Genomic DNA, 24,971 nt, shown 5'->3' with positions numbered 1-24,971 from the left:
TCCTTCCTTCATCCCCTTTCTGATAACAGCTTGCTCCTGTGCAGATGCTCTGGCCGGCTCCTCTCCCAGCCGAGCTCCTGCTCCCCTCCTGTGTGATGCCCGTGGCTGGCTGGACCCCTTGTCCCTGCATGTCATGCTCTCTCCTCCCTTCAGTTCCCAAGAGCTGCCGGGTTATCTTTGTCCCCAAGCAGTAATGCTCTGGCTGGCCTGGGTGACAGGCCAGCACCTGCTTGGGAATGTGTGCCAGCTCCTCCATAGCCTCCCTGTCAGCAGCTCCATCCTTTCCGAGGGCAGAAGTGCTGTCTCTGTCCCTGTGTCCCACAGCACTAGCCAAAAGGCACATTTGCCATGGATGTTGAGGAGTCAGCACGACTGCCTCCATCAGTGCTCGTCTACATGGGTTTAAACAAGACACAAGACTGCGTACTGTTAGCAGAAAAAGATATTGTCCAGCAGCTGAACTGCAGCCCGTGATTTTATAATCACCTGTCCTCCATCTGAACAGGAGGAGACTCAATAGCATAAACCTCCCCTCTTTCAACAGCAAAACATAAGGCTGGGTGCTCCAAGTCCAGCTTAAGTCAACAGACAAGGCGTTGAGGAAAGCTGAGACCAACACCTCAGAGGTACCGAGGCTCCGTGAGTTACCGTTTGCTGCTGGCAACATTTTCTCGCTCAGAATTTCAAAGCAGAAGTGAGCGAGATTTTACCACTTCGTGCGTGGGACCGGTTACAACAATGCAGCTGATGAACGCCAACATGCCAAGCTGAGAGAAAACACTTGATCTCAAGCACGCATTTGAACTAGGGGCTTCCATTCACCCAACTTTCGGGTGTACCAGGCGAATTAACTGACTTAACCAGGGGTTGAATATGTACCCTTCAGAGAATCGGTGTCATCTTCTTCCAAAGACACCTCCTCGGTGTGATGAAAAGAGCATCTGCCCAGGGATATGTTCCAGCTCACTCGTGGAAGGATGCATTGGAAGTTTGGGTCCTGTGGGGATGAGGTGCCTGCCCAACCCTGCCCTGGCACAGCCCCGGGGGCACGAGTGCTTTACCTTGCAAGCTGAGGGTCTTCAGCCGGAATTCTGTGCCATAGAGGACAACGAAGCAGTGAGACTGGTCTGGTCGGAAACATGGATCCTCCTGGTACCGGTCAAAATCACGTGAGTTTTTTCCTGGACGAATCTCTTTGATTTCACGAATATCCACTAAGAGAAAGGGAAAACAAAAGGGGAGTTCAGCAAATAGCTTGAAATTCCTGTGAAGATGGAGGAGAAGGAAGGGCATGAAGAAAGCATTTTAGTCATCTGAAGAGCTGGATTAGCACCCGTTACATGATGGCAGACCCAGGCATGCCTACGGCACTGGGGTACCAGGCTCTGAACAGCAAACTGTGTTTCCTTGGCTATGCTGGAAAGCAAGGATGGGACGGCTGCCCCGGCCCAGGCAGGGAGCTGCCAGACGTCCGAGGATGGTGGGCAGGTGCTGGGGATGGTGCCTTGTAGAGGGACTCTACTCTGCCAGAGAAGCTGCCCGCACTTCTCACCTTTGACAAGCCCTTCAAGAGCCCCAGCTTGCTCCTCAACCTTTCAAAGCAGCACAGAGACCTTACCGCTTACCTTGCACTTCTCTCTTGCTGCACACACACAAGCCTGTAAGCACAGCCCTGTCTTACCGGTTCCCTAGGGAGCCTCCGCAGCCACCGCCCCCCCGTTTGCCTCCGGGTCCCCCAGGGACGGTTGGATGTCTCAGCTGCGGCGATCCCCAGGCACAACGAGCAGAGGGCAGCGCTACCGCTACTGCAATCTCCTTCGCCTTTTAGCTTTACACTTCACACTTTCCTCTTCCTCCCAACATACATCTGCAAACTGCACTTTTTTTTTTTTGTCTTTCAAGGCAGCAACTTTTTTTTTTTTTTTTTAAAGAAAGCTTTTCTACAGAGGTGAAGCCTCTGAGGGCACAGCCTCCTGCCCAGCTGGATGAAATCCTCTTTGCAGCTACCGCGTCTTACAAACACCATAGATTTAAGATCCACTCCTCTCCAAATTCAAGTTAGATGCTGAAACTTGAGTTGATTCTTGGTTTAAACAACTTGATGGTGCCCCTGCCTCCCTCCTCCCCACTTTCACCCTAAATTATGTCTGCATTTTCTGGCATCTCCCCTCTCCCAGCTCCTCTGAGCACTACCGGGATGCCCAGGGCAGTCCCTGCCTTCATACACACGCCATCTTCACCAAGAAAACTGTCCTTCCCTAGCCAAAGAGAAATGACATGTTTATCACCTCTGGGTGATGTTCAGAAGGCCACAGAAGAAAGCACAGTGCAAGGATCAACCAAGCCCAACCTCTGGAGATCCAGTTGTGGTGGATCTAGCACAGCTCTGGAGCAGATTCGACTGCAGTGACCCTGCCGTGCTTCCAGGCAGAATCCCCCTCCCCACCTCACTGCCAAGCAACTTCCTGAGAGAAAACACCAGAAATAGCATGAAAATAGCCAAATCTCTGGATCATTTGAATTACAGACACCACCAGGGAGGTCTGGTATCAACAACCTAAACATATGCAAGGTGCTGGTCAGAACTAGAGCCGAGGAAGGTGGGATAACAGCTCAGGGCACCCACCTCTCACAGTTCTGTACCGTACACATAAAATGAGTCCCATGGACTTTATTTAAAAAAAAAAATATGGCTTCTTTTTGCACCTGTGGCAGTGGCAGAGGGGGTTATTGTCAGGGGGCAAGCCCAGATTGCAGAGGAAAGCTCAGAAAGTTGCATCTCTTGCCATATGGGAGACTGCAAGGTGCTGGGTCATGAAGCTGGTAATTCAGTTGGACAGCACGTTACCCTGGCCAGAGTTGGAGCTGGTGACTTCAGGGAGCTGTGCTTATGTTTATTATCCTCATGCACATCCATAATGTCAACATGCTTCCTCCAGGGAATGGCTGAAGAGGGCAAGATGAACTGCAAGCAACCAAGCCATGGTCAGATGAAACCCCCAGATGGTGCCCACCAGATGATGGCTAGGGCAGGGCCGGTGGCACCACCATCACATCAGGCTTCTGGGACACGGAGACAGCATCATTCTGAGGATACACCTTAGGTTACAGGGCTGGTGTCACACCTCAGCAGCTGTCCCTGGTCGGCCAACCCAAAGGTGACCAAGTGTAAGGCAGCAGTGTGACCATAAGGGACAGCCCAGGGTGGCGAGAGCTGACCCAGGCAGGTACTGGCAGCGAACGGCAGGGCAAATCCAGGCATGGGGCTGGCAAGGAGGCGGACCTGCCTGGCTACAGGCGTGGGTGGGGAATCCGATGGTGCAGCTACAACATCACCCTGGCAGTTTCAGCTGTGGCTCATGGAGGAGAGGAGCGGATAACTCCAACCAGCCACCTTGGAGCTGTGCTCCTCTGCAAAGGGCAGCTGTGAGCATGCCGGAGCATTAAACGCCAAGCGAGGAGAAGGAGCTGAAGAGACCCTGGTAAGGGAGCATCTCGCAGCCTCTCTCCCCGGAGGAAATTCTGGGAAAGGACTCTCATTGCCATAAAACAAAGAGAAAACAACAACAGCAACAGGGGGAAAAAAAAAAAAACACCAAACCCAAGAATCTTCGCTTCCTGGAAAAATAGTTTCTCAAATGCTCAGGGGAATCAAATAACAACATTTCTGAGTCACGTTTCCAAAGCAGATGATGCTTCTGAGCAATGCGGGACGGAGATTACTGCAAACCTGGCGTGTAATTCATCCCAATTAAACTCCACTTACTGCACTTACTGTGGATCGACTCGCCTTTCATTTCGATTTACTGCAGTTTAAAACTAGACAGAAATGCGACCTGCTCATCACCCGCCGCAGCAGCCGACAGCACTGAACTGCACTGCGAGAGACGATGCTCGCTCCAAACGAACGCCACGGCAAGCCAGACACAGGGCTTGACTTCAGGGAGACTCGTAAACCCTACACGAGGAATGCGGGATCCTCTTGGCAGGACACACCGTGCAGCACCGTGGGTGCGCATCTGGAGATGATGGCAGCCCGCTCATTGCCCGCCACAGGGCGTATCCAGACCGACCACTGCAATAACCCTCTGAAGCTCATCAGCTCGGGACAAGAGCACAGAAAGACCCAGTTCCTTGGGGCTGCAAAGGGGGGACAGACAAGTTCCCTAAAATAAGCAAGGGTGGGACTTTTTAAGGCATCACCTACCCTTTGGAAATGAGCTGGCTGGAAGTTCAAACGTTAACGTGCCCTGCTGTAACCTGCCCGTGTGCTCACATCCTTAGTGACACAGCATGTTCTTTTAGCCCTTAAAAACCCATATCACAGTTAAGGTCTTTGCATCCAGGACGTGCACAGCAGGGCTGAAGACTAATCCTGTCTTTGAAGGATGCAGGGCTTGACCAACGCAGTGGGAAAGAACTGGCAGCTGGGTTTTCATGGTAGTTTACCAGGAAATAACTACTGAAGGAAGGTGCCAAAATATTAATGGCCTTCCTTTGCATCACGCTGCAAGCGTCTCGTCTCCGCTTCGCGACGCCACAGCGTGCTAACTATGCCCTGCACTCACCTCTCGCTGCACAGAGCACTGGCGGGTTAGTAAATAAGTAGTAAGACAGAGCTATTGTTACAAACTGCATACCTAAAATCCACGCAATGGAGAGAGCCCTGGAGCAAGCAAGGTGCTTATCAAAGACAGAAGCACGCAGGGAATTCCTAGGGCGAAGGGCAGCCTCTGCGAGGACCGCACACCCGGAGGGAGCGGGGTAAAAACCTCCAGCCCACGCATGCTTGCAGCTGCTTGCTCATCTCTCTCATCCTCCCAAACATGCCTGCATGCGCCGGGGAGAAGACGGTTTAGGGTTTGGTTTGTGCAGCCCTCCTTCTTGCCGCAGAGCAGCAGATCAGCCTCTCGAACCCCACTGTTTCTACTGCCTCAAACACCTTCCCGGCCCCCTTGCAGCATGGAAGGAAATGACTCGCGGCAAGAAGCACAGCAAGCAGAAACACCACCATCCCGACCAAGCAAGCGCCGAAACGCTGCTTCCCTGCACCGGCCCCTGCCTCCATCCCACCCCAGGTCCTCCCTCCAGCACCCCTCTGCCAGCGCAGGACAGGGAGCCACCACGTGTGGGGGAAGGAGAGATGAAGACATCTTGCTATACCCCAGGTCTCGCTGGGGTTTTCTCTTGCTTGTGTCAGCTCCACGAGTTGCTGCAGCTCCTGGGGGTAACCCCAGCTTTGCACAGCACCAGCCAGGGCCCGCTGCCGCAGCAGCTCACAGCTGAGCAGTGCAAAACCTGCTGCGGGTGGGTTTTGCAGCCTGGGCTGAGCACTGCTCAACCTCACCTTTGCTACTGGCAGAAAGGCAAGCTTGCGACCAGCTTGCGGGCCTGCAGGCAATGAAGGCAGAGCCTACAAGCCCCATCTCCCCTTGCCCTCCCCTGGCTTGCGCTAACTCCTCTCTCCCACACCCGGGTACCACCCTCCCCATCCTCCCGCCTGTTCCCACCGCCGCCACGGCCAGGCACATTATTCCAGACAATAAACCAAACTCCAACCCGTAACTATTTCCACCGCAGTGTGCAAGAGCCCCAAGTCAAACACAGCTGTCTCCACACACCCCAGCCGCCCTCCTGCCGGTAAACAGGAAACCCAGCGCCTGCGGCAGCCTCCCTGCCCTCCCAGCCTTGGGCCACCTTTGTCTTTTAATGCCCCCCCAGCCCGCTCCCACCGCGGTTGCTGCAGCAAGTGCCGTTGGCTGCTGATCCCACGCACTTGGATCTGCTCACCAGCGCCTGCGTTCACTCGGGCAGAGCCCTGCGGCTTTGCAAACTCACAGGGAGGGTTGTGGAGGGAGCCCGGACCCCCCAGGGCAGGCAGGCAGGCAGGCAGGGGAACCTGGCAGCCAGCCTTGAGCAGGGAGTGGAAATTAAAAAGGACAGGGCAGACGAGTGGAGGTGAGCTGGAAGCACAGCAGAGGTTCTCCACGAGTGCAATGAATGGAGAACTGCAGAGTGGAAATGACATCTAACCATCGCTCCACCACCCTCAGCACCAGCAGGCTCCCCAGGTGAGTGGTGGCATGGGATCCATGACAGCAGCCCACGAGTCCCACCATGGGTCCTTGCTGGGAAAGACCTACCAGGGACGCAGCCAAAGATGAGGTGATAAGCATCTGGTGGGGTCCCAGCACCGTGGGTCATACGCATGCCCAGGCAGAGGAACAAGTGGCAGGTAATTCAGGACAAATCCTTCAAAGATAAAAGTCCCCTGTCACTGGGGTGAGCCACATCTCCTCCCCGAGCTGCCCTCTCCCAGACCATGCTGTGGAAGGCAGCAGTCACAGCAGAAGGTAGAAACTGGTCTTCATCCCATGCAGATAGTGGCAGGAGGAGGAAGAACTTGGTGCCACAGCAACAGCAGAGGTAGAAGGACGATCTCTGCTGGAACATAAACCCCTCTGCGGTCTGGCAGGGCTGAGATCTCAGAGCAGGGACCAGCAGCAAGCGAGGACAGACGAGCAGCGGATGAGACGGGAGGCCTGGAGCACGCTGGCCGTCCTCCAGCCCTCCCAGGCAGGCGTGCAGGCAGCAGCCAGGAGAGGCTCTGGGAAGGAGGCAGCAAAGCCCATCCAGCCCGGAGATGCTCTAAGCTCCTCACACGGTTCCACGTTGCACGCTGAGCCGTGCTGTGGCCATGCAAACAGGTTGGGCCCTTCACAGCCTCCCAAATTTCCCTCCATCCTACAACCAGCAGAAAGGCCTGGCCCTCCATTTGCCTCCAGCAGTTAAAAAAAAAAAAAAAAAAGGACATGGTCACATTTCTGGGCAAGGAGCCTTCCCTTCAGCAGGAGTGGGTTGTATCAGAAAGAAAAAACTGACCCCAGATCCACCCCCCGCACCATTTAAGAAAAAAAACAAAACAAAACCAAACCAAACCAAATTACCCTCTGGTTACATGAAAACCAGATCCACCCTTAGAGTCATTTAAAACTGAAACTTTGTCCAAGCCTCGTTTAACCACTGATGGATAGGGTGTTGTAACATGTAAGGATAAGGACACCCTGGAATCGGCTCCAAGGGTTGCAAAATCTCCACCTCCAGCAGATTTTTGGAAAGTTGTAAAACTGATTAAATAAAAAAAAAAAAAAAGCTGACAAAAAAAGGGTTTAGCCCAGATTACCTTCCAGGATGGATTTATCAGGGACAGCCTCCAAGAAAACACCCACCACCTCAACAAGCATCGCTCGGTGCAGTGTGACTCCCTGGGGACAGCCACATGGTCACTCCCAGCCCAGCTCGACCTTGACTGATCCTGCCCCAGGGCAGCAGAAAAGCCTCCAGGCTACTCACTCTGGCAAAGAAAAAGAGTTTTTAAAAAAAAAAAAAAAGTCTTCCTGCTACTTAACATTGTGGATCCCACTGAGCACAACCCTCTGGTCATCCCTAGGCTTCCCATCACTGGAAGGGGCGCTGGGTGGTCAGGCTCCCAGGGAAAGGCTGCCACGGGAGAAAGAGGGAAAAAAGACACTAGTCATATGTGCATGTGGGTAAAAATAAGAGAAATCTATTATGCAACAGCATGGAGAACAGAGTAGCACCATCTCCCTCTTAATATTTCAATGGAAGCCCCCTGAAACGCATATTCAGGCCAGCACTAGATATCAAGAGCTGCAGGAGTCTGGAGGAGGACTGCAGCCAGCCTGCTCGTGCTGGGGTTCACCAGCTGGTTTCTCACCCCGCCAGCAACCCTGCCCAGCCCGGGGAGGCTCCGCACCCACTCAACGCTTCAGATTTGCTGACTGCAACCAAACACCGCTCAGCAAAAAAAAAAAGAAAAAAAAAAAACGACCCAAAATCCCCCATGATTTCAGGGGAATGGTTGAGCGTGCACTAAGTGCTTTGCTGGACGGAGGCCAGAGCCTTCAGCACCTCGCAGTCTGGAGCCCCGCCGCCTGCCCTTCGCTATTTATCAAGCCCCTTCCGCCTGCAAAGCTCCGGGCGAACCCCACTTTTGTTCCCGCACGGACCCATCCCTGCGTCCACCGGGGATGCCGGAGGAACCGGGCAGACAGTAACTATCTGAGCTTGAATTTGGCTGGACTGCAAAAATTAAGGCGGCTCTTACAAAACGCACATTGCACCCACAATGAGCGCAAAAAGTGGGGTCCCACACTTTCTAGCCCCTCCGCAAGAAGCAAAGCAGTAACCCCACCGATTAGAAACCTATTTCAGAGGGAAGAGCCATGCGTCTCTCATTAGTATACATTTTGAGAAAGACGATAGCTCAACCTCTCAACCCCACAGGCTTCCCTTAATAGAGGAGACTAAGGCAGACAGTGTCATGGTGAATTCAACGCCTCTGCACAGAAACGCAGCGATGGGGTTACTGCGTCCTCCTCCCGGCCGCACTCGCTGCCGCGCCTGCCATCAGCGTTGCTGTGCATCAGCTATCAGGTTTCCGAAGGACAACCCCATGCCATTAACAGATGGCTTATCCAGACAGGACAACGAGAAACCAGCTGAGGCCTCTAATTTGACCTTACTACTTTTTCAGAGGGCAGGAGGCATGGCTGAGGCATCCATGGAGGCCAACACAAACACCAAACCAGCAGCGCCCTGTGCCCCGGTGAATCCCTCATCCTCTATGAACTAAAAATGGCCATGCTGCCCTTTTAGTGAGGCACCAAAACCCCTGTAAAAAGCTGTCTCACCTCCACTACTGTCCCAGGGAGGGACACAGCCACCCTGGTGCTCAGGGGCCCATTGGGTCCCGCTGCTCTTGTTGCTGCAATATGAAGGTACTTCTCCTGCCTCAGAAGATGCAGGTAAAGCTATTTTCCCCTCTGGACTCGGCCCAGTTGTGTCTCAGGTTGCTCCAGCAAGTTGCTTCATCTCACCTGCTACCTGCATCAGCAAACAGCAATTTTTGCTCCGAGCCACTGCATTTTGCTATGAAGCAACTGTCGCATTAGCTCTACCCTAGAAGCAGCAACATCCATGCAGACAGCACCTCCGGAGAGAAGATGCTGCGAAAAAAATAGCTCAATGGGCTGGAGATGGGATGACGGGGAACTCCCAATTAGCCAGGATGACTGGGACTAGCCTGGATCCCGACTCAGATCCTGGCTCACCTCTCAACGATCTCCGTCAATCAGCGCAGAACAGGATGATTTGGCAGAGAGCTTAAACACCGCCCTGGGAGCCAGCACCTCTGCCCAGGCACCGGCAGCGCGCAGCAGGCAGCCCACGCGGGGCACGCAGGGACGTGCCGGCTGCTCTGCGGGCACCGGTGTTTCCTGCCCGTGCCTCCGGCTGCCGCTGCCTGTGCTGCGCCCCTGGGCCACGTGTCCTGCGGCTTCTGAGCTCCAGTTCCTCTCTCCCCTGTCCCCCCCCAAATCCTTATCAACAGCAGAGGAAACTAGAGGAGATGCGCAGGGAGATTAGGAGATGCTACACAGCTGCATCGCTCTGTGGGTCAGAGGAGAGGATGCGAGGAGCCACCCTTCCCTCCTCCATCCCACAGGCCCATGTTACGAGCTGGAGCGGGGAGGCAAAGGTCCTCCCCAGACATCACCCTGTTCCTACAGGACACTGCGGACCTCTCCCCAGGCTGACCCAGACCTTGCTGCTCCACCAGCCATGCAGGTGGCTTTCAAGAGCTCACAAAATCCTCCCGATGCTAGAAGCAGAGGCAGCTGCGGGCTGGCAGCTGCCTATTCTGTATTGTCAGCACATCTCTCCCACTTACTCTCAGCTGCAAGAAAATATGAGTTAAAAGACTAAAGCTGATCCCCCAAGTGAGCGAAGCAGGATGCTGCTATCTCACAGCTTCTGCCCACAGCCCAGCACAGACCAGGGACATAAAGGCTGGCAGTTTCCACTCTCAGCCTTCCCAGGGACAACTTCATGCTCAGATCCACCTGGCCTGAGCCACCTCCATGCCAGCGCTGCCACCATGTCCATCACCACCGCTTGGCCCCAGCGCAGCTGAGAAGGTGGCGTTGGATCCATCTCTACCTCTGGCGGGCTGCAGAGCCTCGGGCAAAGCACTCCAGCTCCTTCCCCAGCCTCCGCTGCACAGCCCCCTTGGTGGTACCCCTGGAGCGGCGGGGACAGGGAGAGAGTGTCACCAGGGGAGCCTATGAGCCCAGAGCAAACTGGGCTCTGCTACAAACACCACACCAGTATGTCCATCCCAAAGCCAGACAAGAAACCACGACACCAAATAAAGCAAAGGAGTAGAGGCGGGACACCGATCCCGAGACACGGTCACTTGCTGCAGTCACAGCCCAAGCCCCTGATGAAGCACCAGGAGCCCCCTGGTCCCCAGATCCTTCCACGTCCCATGGGCAAGAGGAGGGAGGAAGAGAGGCTTGGGAGAAATGGGAGTAGGAGACATCCCCCAATGCATCCTGCCATAAGGCCGGCTAATGGCCAACAGTTAATTAGCAGGGTTATTACAGGGAACACCTCCACGCCCCTGGAGGGACTGGCTCTCCGCTCTCTCCCCTGAGGCTGTTTTGCTCTCGGCAAGGGTGTTTGCAGGGCACACAGGGGAGCTTGCTGGGTGCAATAAGCAAGCATCGCCCTGGTCCCACAGCCAGGCTCTCTTCCCCGAGCAGATGAACTTCTCACGTGGGATGCTACACTTCTGCTGGCTCTCCCAGTCTCCCCCAAGCTTTCTCCCGTGTCAATGCAAACGGAGCATCCCATGCCACCTAGTCACTGGGGCTCCCTTCACAGTCCAAGGAGGGATGGGGACTCCAGTCCAGCCCTACACAAGTGTACAAGGTAGGTGGGGAGAAACTTCTTAGGAGACACATCTCTTCCATGACTACTGGAGAGGGCACATCTGGCCCAGACCTCATCTCTGCGGTAGCCAGCAGGGAACACCTTGGGAAGAGCAAAGAACAGGGCGAGCCCATTTGATATCTCCCCCCAGATACCCTCCCATCATCCAACACTTTGCAGTTTAGGGTCTCTCTTAGAGGTTATCTTATCTGTTTACAGCAGGGTGCAGGCACCCCATTTTAGGATAGCCAGTATGAGAAGGGCTGAACCCCAAGCAGCACAACTAGTCTGCAAAGTATGAAAGCAGAGTCACCGTTCATGGTGCAGAATTCACCCAGCTCAGTGCTGGGTCTGGGAAGCATGAACATCCCCCCTTGCTGGACACCAGCGATCCCTGGGGAGGGAACAACGTGTCACCCTGTCCCTACAGCACAGCTCTGAGAGGGCAGCGGTGGGGAGCTTATGGAGACAGGCAGATAGATGGCCATCACCAGGTGAGGGCCCCAGCAGTCCTCCTCCTGGGATGCTTCAGGGCTCTCTCTTGTCCTCCATGGAAATTTTGTCTGCGTGAAGTTGTGGGGTTTTGTACTGGGATTTCTGGATTGTGCTGAATCCCAAGCTGGGCATCTGGGGCTGCTGGCCATATCCACTCCCACATGCAAGGCTGGCACCCGTGAGAGCCCTGCACTTGTTGCACCGTCACCACGCAGGACACGGGAGCACGTTTCCACCCCAAATACAAGCAGAGCGACTCCAGCTAGGGTAAAGCCCCAGTTTTGCTTGCACAGATGCTGCCCTGAAGAAGTCCGTGTCCCTTCCCCAGATGAAATAAGGCTGGTGGCAGCCTGCAGAGCCACCCTTCAGTCATCAGCCTGGTCTGTTTGAGAGGCACAAGCTTCCACTGACTCAAATGGAAAGGGGAAGCTCGGCATCAGTGCTTCTGGACAGACGGTCTGTCTAGGGATGGCTCCGCAAGCCACCACCAAGGTGACCTTTTTTCCTCTGTGGCATCGAGGGCTCCATCCCCCTCAGCCCTGCCTGGGCGAGAGGTGTAATGACCTTACAGGAGCACAATAAAACGGTGGGAGGATGGGAGAAGCTGAGGATCTGAGAGCCCAGCATCCCCAGCCTGCGTCTCCCACTCTCCCCCCCTCCCGGGCAGACGTGCAGCGGTAAAGAGGTCTGAGAGGCGCCACAGAGGACAGGGATGGATCGATGGGGGCACCTGACACAGCGCTGCGTCTCGGCACGGAAGGGGGTGAGATGCTCAAGAAAGCTGCTCCCTGCGCAAGTGTCTCCCATCGAAGGGCCCAACAGGGAGCACTCGCGTGCAATATCCCCGCATCCCTCTCCTTGAGCTTACAGGGTCGCCGATGTCCCCAGACTCTCAGCCAGCTGGAGGACTCCTACCCACTGCCAGTGCTGCCTGGGAGGGGAAGGGCATGGGACCAAGCAGACTGGCAAAAAAACAAGCAGCAAAGAAGGGCAGACATGGCAATCCGGCAGTTCCTGAGTGCACAAGGCAGTCAAAGGCACAGCTCACCAGCTCACAGCATAACAGCCGGGAGCTTGGCAGGGCCAACGAGGAAGCCCTGGCAGAGGTGGACCTGGGGACCTGGGTGTCCAACAGCAGCAAGCTCTCCTTGGAGCTCTTTGGGGGTTTTTGCACCCAACATAGGTGCCTTCTTGACTCTTTCATGCCTGGGGAGTGATGCCCCGCCACAAAGCAAATGGCGACAAGAGTGACCACACACTGTCCCCAGGACAGGGCACAAAGGTGAGGAGTGACAACTGAAGGACAGAAAAGATTTGTCACACTGGCAGCAAATGCCAGGAATGTTCAGATGCCACGACTCAGTGTTCATCCATCCCACCAGTCAATGCAGTCAAGTTTCCGCGACAGTGATTTAACAGCAAAGATGACTGCTGGCCAGGACATTCAATGGGCAGCAGGGAGACGGCTTGTTCCTGTCCCTGCCAGGGCTTGAGCTCTTCAGTGTCAGGGTAAAGCTGGGAAGAGACGAATAGGATAAAGATCCCATCTGCTGCTGAGCCATTTGAGGTCACCAGAACAGCCTGACCTCTGGCCCCCCCACGCTCAACTCAAAAGCTGTTTTGAGACAGCAAGAACTGAGTATTCACTGAAGCACAGATGTGATTTCCAGATGTGTGCCCTCCCCTAGATCTCCCTGTGTGCCATTATCTGTGGGAGAGGCCCCAGAGGGCCGTACCGTCTCCACCGATAATGCAGGGAGTAGCTGAGGCATCTCCTCGTGTCACCTCCTCCTCGGACTCTCCGTGCAAGTCCCTGCCTCCCACCGCACCGTAAACCAGAGAAAGAGGCAGAGTTACCAGAGCAGCTGCTGGTGAAATCAAACCTGCTTTGTCCCAAAGTGGTTAAAAATGGAAAAAATTAATCTCCTCTTCCCTTTTCACCAGTTTTGCTCTATCTGCACTAACCATGATGGGACCACTGATGGTGCTAGCTTCACCTTCCATTGCCAAGGCAAGAGTATGGTTGATAACCAGTCAATAGCATCTTCTTACAGCACCATCCAACTGAAGATCTCCAGGCACTGAGCAGATATTACCTAAGCCACACACCACCCTAGCAGGAGACATTATCTTCAGTTTACGTGGGAGAAGCAGGAGCTCTTGGTGATGGTCTTCACACCAGGCTCCTCTACCACTTGGGTTTGTTTTTTTCTTAATGACCTCACCTGGGATTTATTTGGTCCTCAGAACCTCCAACTGCTTGCACACTGACCTGCTCCATGGTTCATACTAAACCCAATGTGCCAATGCTCCAAAATTTCACACCCTCACCTCTAGGCCTTTTCATAACATGCCCCAGAGCCTGAGCTGCTGGGGATTACGGGGAACATACTCCAACCAGCAGCAAGACCTTGAGAACAGGCTGACACAAGGCATTAAGTGACATATGAGACACCGAAGAGGGGAAAAAAAAAAAAAAGATAAAACATTTTCTGCTGTTTTGCTGGGATGTAAAGCCCGTTGTGTCCCAGCAGAGCCAACTCCCCGCTGCCCAGCAAGCCTGGGGAGCCTGGCACCACTCGGGGTCTGCTCTGGGACCTGGGACAGCTTTTTGGTCCTCTGAAGTTGAGGAGGGCTGTGAGCTGGCAAGGATTAGCAGGACAAGGACTGCAGGCTTGAAGGAGAGGGGAGTATCCAAAGTACGCTGGGATCCCGGCCAGAGGAACCAGAGGCGGATGAGTGACACCGGTGGGACAGGCACTGGCAGAGGTACCTGAGCACGGCAGCTCAGAGAAATGAGGCAGCAGGCTCTGCTTCTGCTCTGATGCAGCCCAGGAGCATGAGAGCCTGCCCTTCACTCGCGCTGAGAAGGACCATGTCAAGCAGAGTCCAAACGCTCAGCAAACAAACCGAGCGAGCCCCCACCCCACCTCTCCGCCAGCTGGAAAGCAGATTTATGGGGCACAGATTTATAGGGCTTACAGGGCAGGGTGCCAAGGGGGTTAAAGTCCTCTTGGACATCCCGTGCTCCCAACGCGGCTGAGCCCCTGCCTGCAGCCATCCCTGTTACCTGGCCTGGCTTACGGACTGGGGACCGCACGTGCAGACACCCCCAGAGAAGGTGAGGAGGAGGGATGAAGGACGCAGCCGGCACACGCAGGAGGGATGTCCTTTAATCACCACATCACCCGGCACTTCTGGGAGCAAGTAAACAGGAAAAAGACTCTCAAGCAGCTGCTCTACCCAGCGTCCCCGCGGGGCGCAGCCTGCCGCGACAGCCTTCCTTGACATCCCCTCTCGGTGACAACGATTTCCAACCCTGGCCGGTCTGGCCCTAGCACGGATAGATGCTCAAATGGAGCAGGATGGGGCCCTGCACAGCGCAAGCCTGGGAGAAGAGGAGCAAGACACACCACAGAGTGAATCGGGGGAGCTCCAGCAGAGATGGAGAGCAGGACACTGCCACATTGGAGCAGCTCACGGTGTCAGGAGGCAGCGGAGCAGCCATAGCATCGCTGTGTGCCACCGAGAGCGTGGTAGCCCTCCCGCACCCATCCCTCCAGGCACCATGATGCCAGCAGCACAGCGGGATGGACCACAGCATCCAGCTCCTGGGTGATGGGTTTGGAAGCTAGAGGGGAAAGACAACCCGAGGCAACCTCGGTCCCTGAGGACAATTTACCCCATGGGTCGCTCCCCCAAGTGGGGGAGGCAGCAGCGACCACATCTGCGGGAACGCAGCAGTCTCGCACGCACCCTCGTACAGGTAAAGGCCAGTGGTGAGCAGAGAGGCTGAGCTGCAAACACGAGGCAGCATAGCTCTGGGCATGATGATTTCATGTGTCAAGGCAGAAAAAAGAAGTCACATTCCAAAAAAAAGAAAATAAATGAGTTTGTAATGGGTTAGGGAGAAAAAACAACCCGTAAGGCACAGTCCTGCCCCTTCTGCCGTGGCTGTTAGCCATTTCACCCTCAAGGCCAGCGGATGAAGTCAGCTCAGCAAAGCATCCCGTTCATGGAAGCTCACATGCTGGACCACGACCTTTGCCGGGACAATTTTAAAACAACGATGTGGGTTTGCCTGCCTGCGGGCAGGCAGGCGTGCATTGGGGCACCGTATTAACAGCACGAGAAGACACGATTGACCAAAACCTCATAACCACAAGTGTCTGCAAACAGAAGGCAGGAGCCACAGAGGAAAGCAAGGGAGAGAGAAGTCCGTTCCAGACTCTGGAAGGCTTTCCACGGCTCTCCAGCCAGCCCAGTTCAGGACCCCCAGGTCCAAATGGAGCTGAAGAGCCACCAGACCACACAGGCAGCAGAGATGGAGCTGAAAAGCAGTTTGAAAAAAATCACAGAGACTTCCAGAGTACGGGCTGTCAGCGTCGTAAAGCTCTGCCGACTTCTACAGATTTTGAGTTGCCAGCTTCTGCTAGAGACACCAGCCCTTGGCTTTTTGGGTGCTCCACAATCATGTGTCCTCCCACCGCCTGATATATCAAGGTGTTTGATATGTGATGGGGATATATAAAGAGGCAGCAAGGTGCCCAGAGATAAGGAGAGCTGGGACTGGAGGGATGGGCCCAGCACAGCCGTCAGGCAGAAGCAGACAGCCCTGCCTGCAGCTCCAAGTGCTGGGGGATCTTCAGAAAGGCAGAAAATTCTCAGAAATGAGGAAGTTTCTCATTTGAATCAGTGTCAAAAAGCTTTTTCCATGTAAAACAGCTCTTTGTGCAACATGAATATCCTCAAAACTTAAAGATTAAAACTGTTTCAAAGGAAAGCTTTCCGCAGCACTGCAGAGTCCCTTTGGGAACAGCCGTTGTCACCGTGTCCCCCTCCCGAGGGCTCTCGCCGGTCTGGGAGACACCCTGCCGCCGCTGCCTGATGTAACACCTCCGGCAGAGAAACCACGCTCGACGGAACAGATGAGCAGGGACATCGGAGCGGAGGAAAAGCCATGAGATCACCCCCCCGCCCCCGTGCACGGCAGGATACAGTCACTGCGCAGAGGATGTGCTCGATCTTAAACCGATCTCATAGGCGATACTGGCAGGAGAGAGCCAGCAGCAGCAAGCACCGCGACCAAGTGAGCCGACAAGCCGCGCAGGTACGTGTTCGCTGGGACGGTCGCAGGTTTCTGTGAGCATCCCTGGCTGTCAGATACCAAATCATTTTCTCTGTACAGCTGCAGGCATCTGTTGAACACACAAACCGTTCTTCTTTTATCCTTCTCTAGACAGGTATCCTTCCAGTTGCTTTATTTCAGCATCATCTTCCACCATCCACTCTCCAAGCTTGTCTGGCCGAGGGGAAGAAGGGAGGATGCGGGGGATAACTTTTCAAAAGCATTGTAAGGACTTCAAAATTTAAGCTCCACCAGTTTCTGATTTCTACTGCCCTTAAACCTCAGAGCACACTAGAAAAGAAAAAGAGTCTTCTCCACTGACTTCAGACATTTCCTTTAATTGTATAACAAGGTTCAGTCGATGGTTTAAACTCCGAGCTGCACGGGGTTTTTGCGATCGAAGCCCCACACCTCCTCACCACATGCTGCAAGCTCTTCCTGGACTCCCCGCACCCCTCCTTCATCCTGCGCTTTACACCAGGTCCGGCCGAACCTGCACCAGTTCAGGAACGAGGGCGCAGCACAAGGGGCTCGCTGCAGCCCCAGCCAGGCCACCCGGCTCCGAGAAGCACTGTCACACACCTCTGAACCCAAACCACCAGCCCAGCTTTTGGTTGACCTGTCATTAAGCAGAGACTATCGCTGGTGGCCCCTTCATCTAACGAACTACAGCCCACCAACTGTGTGGTCCTGCTGTATTTCTGCAGCCATGCAGGACGGGCAATCCCCACGCTCAATGGTGGGCTGATCTGGAAGAAGTCTCACAGCTCCTGCCAGCCAGTTTCATGGCCTGGATGAGACGCTCAGCACAAACCCTTTGCAACGCCGATCCCAGTGGGATCCCACTTTGGCAGAGACAGAGGAGATGGACACACAATCAAACGTGCTCCACTTCCAGCAGCTTCAGAAGTTACCATCCACGGGCTGAGCTGCTGCAGTTGATCAGGGCAGGACACAAGCAGAAACTTGGGTGATGTAGCCAAAACTGTAAGGCAGTCTCAACTGAGCGCTTGTACTCACAGAGCTCCTGCTCCATCCCAAGTGTTGGCAAGTTTTACATCCCGGCCAGACTGCCCATCACGGTGCAGCGGTGTCACTTGGGTCACTTCCCGAGGGACACAACAGTCCCAGCACTCTCTGGAGGGGAAGGTCCCCCAAAGAGCAGTGCCCAAGTTCCCAGGATCACAAAAAATTAAATGAAGGCTGCACCCCTGGGGCAACTCGGTGGTCAAGCCTGCTCTACCACACGCAACGCTTGGGGACGGGGACCTTAGCACTGTTCAGGGCCGGGGACTTTAGCACCGACTCCCCCCAAGACTCCCGCTGAGACTGCAGGCAAGCCTCTTCTCCATCTGCAATCTGCAAGATATGCAGAAGGTCACACGCCTGCTCGCGCAGGGACGGGCGATGGGCATCGCTAACAGCCAGCATGTCTTCGGGATGTTCGCAATGCACACTACCGTGATTAGATAATGGAGCTGAGCAAACGGTTTGCCGATAAGAATGACTACCCCCACTGTGCAGGCAAGGGAGCTAAAACAAAGAGCAGTAAAAAGATCACAGATTGGGTTGGGCGACTGCTGGCTCAGCACCGAGATGGGGCACGTTAGAAGTCCTGTATGAAATCCAACGACAAAACTCCCAGAGATGGGAGGTGACGGCACCGAGCACGCGAGGTGCTCTTCTGCAAAGCCAGATGTTCACATCCAGCTTACTCAGATGCTCCTCTCACCACAGATGGTGTCCAGCCAACGCGGCTGCCTGCAGGCAGGGAGAAAGCCAAGCTGCATCGCTTCTGCCCCGAAAAACCTGGAGCGCTCAGGCCCTCGGCGTAGTTGAGAAGTAATCAGTCCTATGCAAAACCTCTCCAGCACGTTTTAATTAGTGAGCTTAAAACCCATAAGCCAATACCTTCCACATGGCTGACTGGCAAATGAAGGAACCAGATGGACGGACAGACAACGTGGGTGCAGGTACCAGAGCGGAGCACAGGTCTCCCAGCCAGCTAACCTCTAGCTGCCCTCTAGGTTGCAGAGAAGCTTTTGAGATGCCAAGGGAGGAGGTAATACATGACGTGTCTTACTACTGCATAAGTAGGGGTCTTCTAACCTGTTCCTCCTGCAAGACGCCACCAAGAAGGGAAAGGAGATGACAAAGGGATGTAAAGCGAGGGAAAGAGGCTATTTCAGTTTGGAGGTGAAGGCAGAGCAGACCCCATTCGCTCTCCCCAGTTTAACACAAATACCCTAGTAAGCAGGAAGGGGACGGGTAACGACAAAAAAAAAAAAAAAAAAAAAAAAAACCAAAAAAAACCCTTCACTGAAGAAACTCCCAGAGCAGAGCTTCAGCAGGGGAAGCTTTAACCATTACGATGGTCACAAGCCACGCTCCCACCTTCCCACACCAGCCATTTCTGCACGCCCTGCTCGAGGCGCCGCGGGAGCGAGCTCCCCTCCTCCCAGCCCCTGCCCCTGCGAGGGGTCGCATCCTGCGGCCGGGGGGTGGCGGAGCCGGAGGGGCACCCGCCGGGGCAGGAGCCATCCTGCACCCCGAGAGGATCCGACACTGAAGCTTGTTTATCCTTGAAAGCCATTTCTGGCTCGCTCGCATCTCAAGAGCTCCAAGCCCCTCAGCTTATTCAGATGGCCTCAAAAAAAAGGAAAAAAAACCCCTCTGCCTCTGTGGACTAACGAAAGAGGCAGATAGCTGGAAAGGAAGAGGTGGGTATGAGCCACCCTTCAGAGTCACTTTGTATTAACATTTTACAGTTCCTGCCTTTTCTTTTACACAGGCGACGGCTTTTCTCCACCTCCACGGGACTGAACTCATTTCACTAAAAGCAAGAATGCAACCAGGGTTTTTTCGAGGTGGTTTTCCCCCCCCATAAACCAAACATCTGCTCCAAATTTTCAGCTCGCTCTCTGAGCAAACTCTCTGAATTTTCTGACGTGTTTCAAGGCAAACAGATCAATTAGAAGCTGGCCTATAACCCCCCAGCATGTGAAGTTATGAATGCAAAACCCTTTTATATTAAAAAGAGAATTATGTAACACAGGAAGTTTAAAAAAAAATGCATAAAAGACAACGGACTTGAGGGATTAGCTCTACTTCGCTTTGGGTGATTAACAAAAAGAACAGAAAATTATTAGAGCTCTTCCCATCATAACAGCCAGGCCCTCTGCAGAGTTGATGAGCAAGAAAGCAATGCATTGGTAATTAGAGCTGGCTGAAACCCTTTTGGATAAAAACAAATATTAATTGAAAAAAATGACTTTTTTTTGCACAAACCAGGATTGCATTTTGCACAGTTTGAATTTTGAAAAAGTACAGGAGAAGGAGGCAACCACTTTTCAAAGCAAAAGGCTTCCCGCACAGATAAGTTTGCCCCCTCCTCCCCATTCCTCAGCTGATTCTGCTCATGGAGAGCCACAGCGCTCTGGAGCGAGCTGAAGAGCTTAACGAAGAGCAGGAGATGGGTCCTTTCCAACAGAAGAGGTTCTTCATCGGGGAGCGCAGCTGGCTGGAGCCCCTGCTCTGCCCGCGGCTGAGTCAGAGCTGCTCACGGCGGGGAGGAGTGGGGGGCACGCGCGCTGGCAATTAACACACAAGGTCACTCTTTATGCAACGCTCACAAAGCGCTACACAAGGGTCACAAAGCACGGGGACGAAGAAGAGGGCTGTCACAGCTCTCCCCTCCTCTCAGCACCAGGGTACCACGACCCCAACACCTCTCAGCTCGGGGGCAGCAGGAAGGCAAGGCTGGGCAGTTTGATGGTGGCCAGCAAGGCTGGCTGGTTGCCTGGACATCTATAGCGTGTGTGGTGATGCCACCCAACCCATCAAACGCAAGCTACTCCCTGGTCAGCATCCCTCCGGTCCAACCTCACCGCTGTTGAGAGATGCTGTTCAACACTAAGGGCTTTGTCTTTATGTGCCAAAAGCTCCTTCCAGAGGCCAGCTCAGATCCCGCTCGCTTCAGTAAGTAACTTGAAACAAAAGATGTCCCAGCACCTCCGAGTACAAGCAGCACGGCCAGTGGAGCTGGCAGCCACACACCCGTTCGGTCAGCGAGAAGCTCTCAGACCGACAGCACACCGCTGCTGGGGCATCAAAGGCACGGAGGATGGGGGTTTCCCTGGACGTTCTTCCAGGCGTGCTCCTCTCCAGCGGTGGGGTGACCTGAAGCCTGCTCAGGCTCTGCTCCCCTGTAAGCTCCAGGTCAGCATGCACCAGAAAGCCAAGCACCACCAAAACGTAGCTCTTCATGAAGCTGAAGGCAAACAACTGGTTGACTATTGCAACCACCCAGAGTTCAGAAGAGTTCAGAAGTACTGACAGACAAGCACCCACAGATCCTGGGGAGGCAGCAGTTCCACCACACCACCCACAGTGATGTCGAAGCTCTGAAACGAGCGGCACCACGCCAAGGAACGATGGCTGTGACTGCGCCCAGAAGCGCTCTCCTGCTGGCACACCACGACTTTAGCCCACGTGCCTGAGGCCACCTGGGGATGAGCCAACTGACCCTCTGTCCTCTCGTGCACTGCCTACTGCGCAGCAGGAGGCTTCCCGAGCTGCAGCCATGGGGGCTGTGCTCTTCCCAACAGGGTCAGTGATGGAGCCAGGTCCCCCAGCACTGCCCACCCCTCCTTGGGACAAGTACGCATCTCGTTTCTGCAAAACCCACCAGGTGCAGAGAAAGGAGCGCAGATCCTCCATGCTGGGTGTTCATGGAGACAGATACCTCTCCAAGACATGGCCATCTACACAGACGTGCCCTGAGTCCGAGATCTCCATATGTGATATACCGTGGATACTCACCGGTTCTGAAATGGATAAAAACCCAGGATCATTCCTACTTAGACAACTAACTTGTGTCCAGGGGGTTCTGAAGCTCCTTGCTGGTCTCCATACCTCAAGAAACACAAGAACATTCGCTACCAACCCATGAACAGAGCAGCCTTTGACCTGCAGACCCCCAGACATTGTCTGGTGGAGATGCTGTTCCGCGTGAAGGAACATCTCACCTCCTGAGAGCTGGCTGCTCTCCTCTGCTCGTGGCCTCGCTCACATTGCAAGTTAGGGGCAAACCAGTACCGCCATGAAAAGCAAACCCCAGTCTTCCTGCCAGCCCCAGTCTCCTGCTCCCCACGCCAGCATGGCTTGTCTTCATGGGGAGAGCTGGGTCAGTCATTGCTCATGGTTAAAACTGCCCCGCACTGGAAGTGATTCGCTTGACTCCAGATCACTTCCCTCTCTGGTTCCCACCCCGGCCATGTGAATGCTGTGCCAGAAAATGCTGGTCTTCAAGGGGTGGATGAGCCATGAGGGGAATACATCAGTGTATTTGCCACGTGAAGCAGAGCTGTTACACACCTGGGTTTTCCTAGGCATCCTTTTTCCACCCAGAAAGCACATCCAGATAAAAATAGGGAAGTTGGCCAACAACCTAGTGTTGCTGGCCATTGATCGCGTGGCTTTGCCTCGCCTGCCTAGATACACAGTCACTATTTGTGTACACAAACTGATATTTCCACCTGGAGCTCCCACGCTTCTGTCCAGGAAGCGTTAAAGCAAAGCTCTACTTCTCAGCCCTGCGAAGGAAGAAGGGTGAGAGGACGGGTGCTGCTCAGGGTGCTGGGTGACACCAGAGGAGGGGACTGAGGACAGGGTGAGATGCTCAGGTGCAGAGAGGAGGCCATGGGGAAAGCATCTGGCATCAGAGAGACGGGGCTGAAGAGATGGTGGCTCTTTGGGCTCACGTCCTCTCTCTCCAGCATGGCCCACCTTGCCTCCCTGGAGGGCTGCACGCACCGCAGGAACACCACGCGCGTTGGGAGGCACATGCTGGGGAGCCCAGAGCCCATGGCTACCAGCCAGCCAACTCACCTGCGGCGCCGCAGAGGAGCCCCAAGTAATTTTCCACTGTGACATTTAAAGGAACACGAGGGAACTGGCTGTCCCATGTTCCCCAACTCTTGCTTTTCTTTTGCTAGAAACCTGTGGATTTTATTATTTTTTTTAATTTGATCATCTCGGTCCCTGGGACACGCTCTCTGCTTTTACTGCTCTGCTCTTGGCTGTCTGCACAGCACAAGAAGTCCTCGCAGCCACGACATTATCATCCCGCCAACCACCACAGTTTTGGAACAGAAGTTAAAGTTCTCTATATTTCCCTGAAGTTAAGGTGCCAGCCTTACACGGACCGCAGCACGGGCTTAGGTCTGCCCACAGGAACAATCGCCCACGCAGACATCGGTGGGGACCTCTGTCCCACCACGGGCCACGGACCCACGGGGTCTGTAGGCGCTGCCAGAAACCTGTGCCTCGCCAGCAAAACAAACGGGTGCTTTGCCTTAGTTTAAGAGCAACTTAAACCCAGAGCCAACGGAGCGCCGCACTCTCTCCCACTGCCTCAAAGCTCCTAGAGCCCACTCTTAAAAGTACGGGGGAGCTTCACGTCCCGGTGATGCTAACGGAGCCCAAGGCTCCTTCCAGATCTGCCTGGGGACGCTGCTGGGCAAAAGCTAGAGGACTCCAAGGGTCTCAAGGCAAACCAAAGCCCCAGACTGGAAGCACCAGCATTTTGTGGTCCTGCCATAGAGACGTGAGCGTCATCTCCACCTCCTTTCTTCACCTGAGCCCCCTGGCGATACTAACAGCATCCAACCTTTCCACCCTGGGCCAGCAGCACCTGCCAGGAGAGACGACAACCCCTCCAGGGCCTCGCTGCGCCCCAGTCGCATCCCTCAACGCGGGGAAGGCCAGCGCTAACGCGCCGCCGCGCCAAGGCCAGCGCCAGGACTTACGTCACATCGCCTTCGTGCGCGTCCCCTCTTCCTCGCCTCCAGCATCAAACAGAGGCACTGTCCTCGCGCTGGCGTGCGTGGGGGCGGGAAAGGTAATTTAAGAGAAACAGCAGTAACCTAGGGAACCAACGCCGAGGTTAAAAGTTTCCCAGTGCGGGGCCTCCCTGCTCTCTCCCCCTTCCCACCCATCTTTGTGGTTTTACACTCACATTTCTTACGAATCTTTTCCCCTGCCCTCCTCGTGCTAGAGGTCCACATCACGCGCGGGAAACCGAAGGCAGCGGGCTGCTCTGCCCGTAACTGCAGCCGCCGCTGCAAACAGGGTTTGCAGGACCCGGTTCTACGCTGACCGCGCTCCACCTGAGCCCGTGCCATCCTCCTGGGGCAGATGCGCAAAGGGGAGAAGGGGACAGGAGGGAATTGCATTATAATACTTTGGATTCGTTTTTCTGCTTTTTGCCCTTTCCGTTTCATCTCATCTGTTGCTCCGAGATGCAACCCCAAAAGGGCTCCAACCAATCCTGCCTCCTTTTGAGGCTCCGTATGGCTTTGAGGCGCTGTTCGCCAAGGTACCGCCCGGGAAAAGGCACCTCGTTCATCCCAGGGCAAGTTTGACGCCGAAGAGGGATGCAGAAAGTTGGGAGGCGGGGGCGGCCATGGCGGTACCCGGCCCGCGCATCCCCCGCCGCAGCCGCTGGCCGTGCGGCCGCAGCCGGCCCCGGGCAGCGACACCGGGCACCTTCCCCGCCACCTTCCCCGCCACCCCCGGCTGCTGCGCGGGGAGACGCCGGGCACAGAGAGGCTGCGGGTGGGGCTTTTTTGGGTTTTTTTCCCCTTCTTTCTCCCCACCGAGCCTCACGCCGCTTTCCCAGCCGGCGAACAGCGGCCCCCCGGGACCGCTCCGGCCGGGGCCGCCCCGCACCCATCGCCCCGAGGGATCCGGAGCCCTTTTCCTCCCCTTCCCTCCCGGCTTTCCCGGCCGCTCCCCGCACTCACCGGCTCCCTCGATCTTCTCCGAGCCGCGGCTCCAGGTGACCTGCCGCGTTTCCAGCTTCACCTGGAAAGTTTTCCTTTCGGGTCGCTGCGACTTTTTAGAATAAAAAAGGGTCATGACGGTGCCCACCTCCAGGCTGCGGCAGAGGTGGGCTGCCTCCGCCTCGCTGGGTGCCCCGGGACCGCTGCCCGGCCCGGCCGCCATCAGCTCCGCGAACAAAGGGGAGCGGGAGCGCCCGGAGCGCCGCCGCCGCCGCGCTCAGCGCCGCCCGCCGCGCCCCATGCCCGCCCGCCGCCGGCTGCGGGAGGCGGGGGAGGAGGAGGAGGAGGAGCGAGGAAGGAGGAGGGGAGGGGAAGGGGCGGAGCGCGGCCCCGCGGCGTGGGACGGGCGCGGGAGACGGCGCTGCGTGGCTGGGGCCGCCCCGCGGGGCCGCGCACCCCGCGTTTGGGCGGCGGCGGGGACGCGGGGTGGCAGCGCTGGGGGGGCTGCTGCCGGCCCCGGGGGGGGCTGTACCCCGCGGCGCTCCCCGCGGCGCTCCCCGCTGTGCCGCGCTCCCCGCAGCACGGGGTGCAAATGGGGCCCTGGCACCCCGCATTTTGCGTGGGGTTCTGGGGGGGGGGCAACACACCCCGTGGCGTGGCACACGTGGGGTCCCAGGGGTGCCTGCGGCCCATGGGCCGCCCCCCGGTGCACAGCCACGGGGCTCGGCCCCCCGAGGCTCCCGCCACTGCCCCACCAGCCCTCGCGCCCA

The 24,971-nt window shown here is 55.6% G+C and overlaps 1 protein-coding gene across 4 annotated transcripts in view; it reads right to left on the bottom strand.

Moving 5' to 3' along the window:
• The window catches only part of PLCG1 (phospholipase C gamma 1), a 49,807-nt gene extending 25,340 nt beyond the window's left edge, over positions 1–24,467 (bottom strand). For all 4 annotated transcript variants that reach the window (XM_082325762.1, XM_082325764.1, XM_082325763.1 and 1 more), the window contains exons 1-2: positions 24,223–24,467; positions 1,062–1,214 (exon numbers count right to left, since the gene is read on the bottom strand). In XM_082325762.1, coding sequence (XP_082181888.1) covers positions 1,062–1,214; positions 24,223–24,424 — 355 coding nt within the window. In that variant the 5' untranslated portion in view covers positions 24,425–24,467. The remainder of the gene's footprint in view (positions 1–1,061; positions 1,215–24,222) is intronic.
• Between the last annotated feature and the right edge of the window lie 504 nt (positions 24,468–24,971).

This window comes from Platalea leucorodia, assembly GCF_965183815.1.
Source record: "Platalea leucorodia genome assembly, chromosome: 13".
In the NCBI taxonomy this organism is placed as follows: Eukaryota; Metazoa; Chordata; class Aves; order Pelecaniformes; family Threskiornithidae; genus Platalea; species Platalea leucorodia.
Note: the sequence above shows the minus strand (reverse complement) of the source record. Positions and strands in the feature narration are given on the sequence as shown.